General features: G+C 34.3%; 1 protein-coding gene across 1 annotated transcript; it reads right to left on the reverse strand.

The window, feature by feature from the left end:
* Positions 1-534: 534 nt before the first annotated feature.
* Positions 535-3,919, reverse strand: LOC116350526 (glutathione S-transferase). The gene is made up of 6 exons (XM_031782331.1): positions 3,805-3,919; positions 3,155-3,282; positions 2,914-3,077; positions 1,214-1,381; positions 973-1,115; positions 535-895 (listed from the first exon to the last, which is right to left on the reverse strand). Exons 2-6 carry the CDS (start codon positions 3,268-3,270, stop codon positions 728-730), a joined length of 759 nt encoding a protein of 252 aa, XP_031638191.1. The 5' UTR covers positions 3,271-3,282; positions 3,805-3,919; the 3' UTR covers positions 535-727.
* Positions 3,920-7,126: the final 3,207 nt, after the last annotated feature.

The raw sequence follows: 7,126 nt of genomic DNA on the forward strand, positions 1-7,126 counted from the left end.
GAAGAAAATGAACGATATTTTCAACCTATGGGAGGACTAAGATACCGCGAGTGGTTTTCAGCAGCACTGAAAGCATTGGGGTATCGAAATGAATGTGTCATTCGTGTTCAAGAGGACCATATTAAATAATAAATATAGTCGTTCAAAAATACAATGTGTGTTTCTATGTTAGGCCCGAAAATTTTTGACACTACTGTATGTTATTAACGGGAAGTACGATCTGGATAAATAACAAGAATTGTTGCTGTTGAAAATGAATTGAATGAGGAGATTAATCGAATTTGTTATGAAATCAAATCAAAAAGTCGTTCAATTATTCAGCGTGGTAAACGATTTTTCTACGAACAAAACCAAATGACATTGAAATCGGCTTTGAAACACGGTGAGCGAGAAATGGTTGATAATATTGCAACCATTGATGGACAGGAAGGCATTAATAGTTTCATAGAAAAACGCAAGCCGGTTTGGAAACATTCTCCTGAAGATACTAATGGTTTCTGAAATTGCTGTCATAGATATGGATCATATGATTTCTTTTTAATTATTGTGCTTTATTTCATTTTTCTCTCTTTTTTAAATCAATTGTAATTGGAGGTGACAAATAAATCGTAATGCAAATAAATGTGGATATATGTAAAAATACATGTTTGGATTGTGCAACATTATTTTCGTTTATATTAAAATGTGGTGAATTTTGAAGTAAGGTTGTTATTCAATTTCTTTTCGTTTAAACATCAGTTTGTGGTCTCTTTTCCAGCCATGCTTTGATTTGTTCCAAACTTGTGACACCTTCAACGACACGCTTCAAGTTGGGATATTTTTCAATCAAATCGATTTTAACCATGTAGTTGAGATAATCCAATATACCAGCAAAGTAAATGTCAGCCCAAGTTAACTGTAATTACAAGATAAAAACAACGAATTAATTTCGTTTGAATTGAATCTTAGAAAACCAAATGTGATTATACATACTCGTCCGAGTGCCAAGTGGCCGCTGTTTTCTTGTGCGATCGAATCTAATTTCTCCAAGTAAAATGGAATGACCTCTGTTGTTAGTGTAATGTTTTTCTTCTCCTTCACTTCATCGTCAGGTTCGTAGGAGACAACAGCAATTTCTTCGGTGATATCAAGTGTAAAAGATAATTCTTTTGTTACAGGGTTTTGAGGAATATATTCTTTTAACTCTAAACAAATATGAAACTGAAATACTCACTCAAGCGAAAATCATTGACCGTATCAACGGCTGTGTCAATTATTAAATTTTCCCAATCATTCGATCCGGCCAATCCAACACGTTTCGCCACATAGCGGGCCATTGAAATACTTTGATGCACACGATGTCCATCTACTTCGAGCACTGGCATTTGGCCCATTGGCATTGCTAAAAAACAACAAAGTGATAATAAATTTATTGCTCTCTTACTATTGAAAATTTGCCCCATTGGGACTGACGCTAAAAATACTGTGTGCCGCATGACCATATTTCATTTCTATTTTTGTTTAGACTGAGTTTTGATCAACATGCTTTCATTTTCATTCGACGTAAAAAAAACGTTCTAATTTCATTAGATCGGAAATAACTCATCGATTACTGATTCGTAGTTCGATGTTCAATTTTTAGATACTCTCTCTGTACAAGTGACGATTCATAGTCGATAATTGCCGAAATTTATTTTGTTTTTTGATTTGATAGGTGTACGTCGTTTGCATAAATATTTGAAAAGAAAAACAAAATAAATCCCCAAATAATTAAAAGTTCGTTAAAATGAAAATAATGAAGATTTGAGTCTAATTCTCTTTTCTCACGAAATCACTTTTCAATTAAACGATTTCGATCACATTTCAAAAGCCCATTTCGACCTCGGCTAACTTTGGCAACAATACAAAAAAGCGAAACTATTTTTATATACACATCTCTGCTTCTGTATTCAAAATGTCGTTGAACGACCGCAATGAGGAATGGCGTTGATACGAGGGTGTCAGGAGTCATGAATAAATTCAAATACTTGGCACAATTGAATACATATTGATTGTTTTCAAATCGTTACATTTAATGATTGTAAAATAATCCAGCCCAAACTTTCGTTATACTCGTGAAACTGATGATCGAATCAATCGACTGATTGCATTGATCAAATTTGAGTGACAAATCACAAACGGAGAATAATCAATTGTCATATAGTGATTCGCGACACATTAAAAAAATGTGAATCTTGTAGTTAAATACGTATATATATATACTTAAATCAACAAATTTCGTACCATCATTAGAGTTTAATGACCAATGTATACTATCAAACGACTATACGATTATTCAAAGGTTTCCTGATAAAATGTTCTCATATTATAAGGAAACCTTACAAATTAATATTTTAATAGGAATCCTAAAATGATTTATCAGGTTTATTTCTTGTTTGAATAAGAAAATATGATTGCACATTATATGAACCAATTTATTACATGCTTACTACTTTCAATGTATTATATTGCATAACATCAAGTGATAATAATTAATTGATTTAGATGTTTGTCTTATTACAGTCAAAAAACAAAATGGAGAATAAATGATTTTTTTGGAAGTATCAGAGATTGCATTCTCAAAAAATTGTCTTAATTAATATTTCAATTTCTCAGAGAATTAAAATTGTAGTTTTAATATATTATATTGTTATATTAGTATATATATTAATTTATTAATATAAATCGCCAAAGAAATGCTACGGTATTATAATTATAGAAGACTCGTTTACATAAAACCATACAAATTATTACAGTCATATTCGAGCTTTCGATAATTAAATTTACATACATGAAACTATCATAATGAGTATCAATAATTGCACTAATGGATGAAAATAATAAACATCTAATTTCGATAAATTTCTTTATGGCAATATATTTAATTTCACTCACTTGGTTTTAAAGCTGGCCATTCATCACGTGTCACACGAACGTCCTCATATTCTTGACCTCCATATGCGAACAAGAAACGAACAGGTTCGGCCAATGCTTTTACATTGAAATAGAACAATGTAAATGTTGGATTTTCTGATGGTTGACTTATTGCTGGTGGTGCTCTGAAAAACACAATTCCAAAAAATATCATGTGTGTGTGTGTGTATGTGCGTGTGTGTGTGTTTCCAAACGCTCTTACGGTTCACCGCCTTCAACTGGAGGTGGCACTTCATCTCCTTCGTTACCTTCGGCTTGAGGTGGTGCGTCAGCTGGTGGTGCATCGGCTGGTGGTACATCGGCTTGAACATCAGACATCTTTAGAAGGCCCTGGAACAAACAGAGATTTTTAATTATTTATTTGTAATCGTTTAATGTATCACATAATATACACAGAATTGAAGATATTTCGTCTATCTGACTACACTATTATTATATCACAAAAATTATTCCTGCATAATCATGGTGGTTACGTAAAATAATTAATCTTAATTTATTATCTAACGGTCACTTTATTTAAAATGTCTTTTCTGAAACATTGTCACACATTTTATCATTGCAAAATAAAATGGTATTTTTGCTCTATTTTTTGAAGAATTTATTTTTTCTTCAGACCCGAAAAAAACAAAAATCGAAAAATGGTCGTATAGAAAATTTTCATTTTTTGCAATTGAATTTCACCTTTAACAATATTTTGATAAGTGAGTTCAGAAATATTTCAATTGATCTGAATTTGAAAAAAAAAAGTGTTTTAACTACACATGGGCTGATTTAAAAAAATAGCCTCTTAAGTGAAAATCGAAATGCCTCGAAGAGTTTTAAATGATATAGATTCACTGATGGACGGTTTACCTAGATTCGATCTTTTCGATACACTTTGATACACTCGATTAAAATGTGCACAAGTTTTAGCTGTGATCAACCTAACGTTACTAAATGAGAAGCGAGATGTTATTCGATTTTTATATGTAAATTTAGCTGCTAACGGATATTCGAACCGAAATCGAATTGAAATCGCTACATATGCCAGGATATCGTTTTAATGACAAACAATGGGATGACACAGCATCTGTGATATATTTTTTGAATGCAAATGTTTGACAATCGTCTCACAACTAATTTACAGCTAAGCACCCACAAGACGTACGCAAAACGCACATAACATTCAAATGATATTATTATACATGTATATTGTAAACATTTAAAAGGCACGTGATTTATACATTTTTTCTATCATGATAATGCAATTGCATATCAAAATAACGAAAGACATCTACCATTTTTAATTTCTTTGTTCTCTTGTGCTTACACAAAATCATTCATCGTATGTTTATTTCAATGATATAGGTATGTCTTTTATTTTTATTTAGTCTTTCAGGTTCTTGTCGCTGGAATTGTAGGTAGCTATGTTCGAATGCTTACATTACAAATGTGATTGCAAAAAAGAAAATGCAATGTATTCTGTTTTACTTTTCCGCACACACCTGGTTAAAGCATTGGAATCTGTCGAAAAATTATCACCCTCAAAAAACATGTTTTCGAACACGAATCAGTCGTTTTTTTCCATGTCCGAATATATGTGCGTGGTACTGAGAGCAAAAATTCGACACACAAAGTTGAGACCAAAACCACGACATCCGAGCAAAAGTAAATAAGCGATATGTCGTGTTTTTGCTCTCAAGTTTGTCTATAGTTCTTTTGGAATGGATTTTTTTAAGAGCGAAGCGGATGTATCTATATTTTTTTTTTTTCGATTTATTGGAAGTATAAATTAAAACGTAAGGATTTTTCACTGAAATTGGGCATTTATTTCAAGAACATGGTACACATTTGTTTATTCAAATTATTGTCCATCGCTAGCCACTACTTTTTCCCAGCCGAGGAATGTGGCCGAGCATTGTCATGAAGAAGAATTAACCGGTTGTGTTTTTCCCTCCATTCTTTCCGATCTTTGTCCAATGCTCGCTTCAATCGCATCAGTTGTAGTCGATAGCGATCTCCTGTGACTGTTTCACCCGGTTCCAGCAGCTCATAATACACGATACCCTTTTGATCGCACCAAATACAGAGCATTACCTTGAAACCATGAATATCTTCCTTTGCTTGCAATGGTCCTGGTTCACCGCGTCGAACGTATGATTTTTTTCGCTTTGGGTTAACGTAGTGGATCCACTTTTCATCGCCCGTACCAATTCGATCCAAAAATAACTTGCCTTTTTGTCTTGCGAGCAGCATTTCACAGATGGTAAAACGCCTTTCAACATCTCTCGGTTTCAATTCGTGCGGCAACCAGTTTCCAAATTTTTGGATGAACCCTAATGCTTTTAAACGTTGTGAAATGGTTGCTTGAGTAACTCCCAATGATTTAGCGAGTTCTTCTTGCGTTTTGCATGGATCTTCATCGAGTAACAATTCCAATTCTTCATCTTCAAATTTTCTTGGCTGGCCTGGACGCTCTTTGTCTAAACCCTTTTTCACATACACTTATTGAAATTGAATATTTGGGATACGTTTCCGGCAACAAACGATGACATTCAGAAGCACTTTTCTTTTGATTAAAGTACAAAAGCATTGCTTCCCGCAAATGCTGTTTTGTTGGAACGTAATTCGACATTTTAATCGTAATGAAAAAGTTGTGTGTGCAGAATTATTTTCACATGACAGATCGAATTTAGTAGATTTTTTGACGCTTTTTAAGATACAACAGCTTTCACTGCCCAAACAATTGCATGTGTGATAGATATGAAGTTGGATACGAATCCTTACGTTTTTATTTATACTTCCAATACAAATACTGTATCACCTGGTGAAATCAGAATGAAATAAATCGCATTCCTTATCATCCAAATCACGATCTGGATTTTTTTCACTTTTTGAGTGCTCTATACCGAGTCTCCGAGAGTTTCATATAAACTTGCCGGTATCACATGGAATAGTAAGCGAATACCAATTGTGATTGAATCAATGGCCGTCATTTGGCTATTGCAAGGCGAGTTTATATGAAACTCTCGGAGACTCGGTATAGAGCACTCCAAGAGTAAAAAACAACAGACATCTCGCACTTATATTTTGCTGCGCAATGAAATTATTAACAATGTATTTGGTCATCGCTTTGATTTTTGTGTCGACGATTTTTATTGCGTAGCAAAATATAAATGTGAGTTGTGTGTGAATGGAATGTCTGCTGTAAACAATTATACATGCATGGAGAGCGAGATAGTATTGGACAACGATTTGGGTGATAGAGATAGCAAATTTCAACATTCTGATCACACCAAATCACAGCAGACGGCAGTTCGCGCGAGTGACGAAACCACCTTAGTGTGTTGAAAAGTCGACTTGCTATATATACACGTAATTTCCAAATTCTAGCCTGGAAGGCCTTTGGACACGATTGATGTATGGTTGGATAGCCCTTGGGCCATAGATCAAGAAAAAATGTCAAAGTTTGAAAATCGGTCCAACCGTCTTCAAAATATGGTCCCTTCAAGAAAAGGGTCAAAATTCAGTTCTGCGGCCATATATGGCACTAAATAGGGTCATTGACCCCTAAAAGTTCGATATTCTGATTCTAGAGCTCAATACCTTTCCAACGACTCCCTAACCGTCGAAATCGATCAATCCGTTCGAAAAATTGAGCAACTTGAAAATGTCATATGATTTTCCTATATTTTCCTATAAAAATAATTTGGTATATCTGTCTGTCCGCGATTTTGCGTACTCGATTCTGATCTTTTTGAAACTTTCTGTGATTAATGTACACAAAAAACTAAGACTTTTTTGTACCGGCACTTTTCGATTTGGCCGCCATGTTGGCCGTGGCCGGCCTCCAAAATTCACTTCACCGAGGCACATCCACTTGACACACCCCGGACATATGCATATCGTTGGAAAGGTCTTGTAGTATGTTATCGAATGGTGCCATTTGCGGTCCAAAAATTTCAATGTGGGGTGGCTAAATTGGCCAAAAACCAAAAAGATACAATTCGACCGGACACATACCGTCCATTACCTCGAAAACAAGCTCAAGGATTTTTTTGAAAATTTCACCGATTTTAGGCCCAAATCTAAGCTATAATTTGCCGCATAGCTCATATTTCAGAAAATTCTTGTTTTCAAGATATGGCCTTCGATAGTGTAAAAATGGCCATTTTTTCAAACAATCGCTGTGGCA

This window comes from Contarinia nasturtii, unplaced genomic scaffold, assembly GCF_009176525.2.
Source record: "Contarinia nasturtii isolate CC-2019 unplaced genomic scaffold, AAFC_CNas_1.1 Cnas_scaffold_4268, whole genome shotgun sequence".
NCBI lineage: Eukaryota > Metazoa > Arthropoda > Insecta > Diptera > Cecidomyiidae > Contarinia > Contarinia nasturtii.

What these genes read in the sequence shown, in the direction of transcription:
- LOC116350526 (XM_031782331.1), bottom strand. Translation starts at nt 3,270, where the DNA reads ATGTCTGATGTTCAAGCCGATGTACCACCAGCCGATGCACCACCAGCT. An exon ending in ATGGCCAGCTTTAAAACCAA is followed by an intron (nt 1,382 to 2,913) that starts GTGAGTGAAATT and finishes GTTGTTTTTTAG; the next exon opens with CAATGCCAATGGGCCAAATG. An exon ending in GGTCAATGATTTTCGCTTGA is followed by an intron (nt 1,116 to 1,213) that starts GTGAGTATTTCA and finishes ATATCACCGAAG; the next exon opens with AAATTGCTGTTGTCTCCTAC.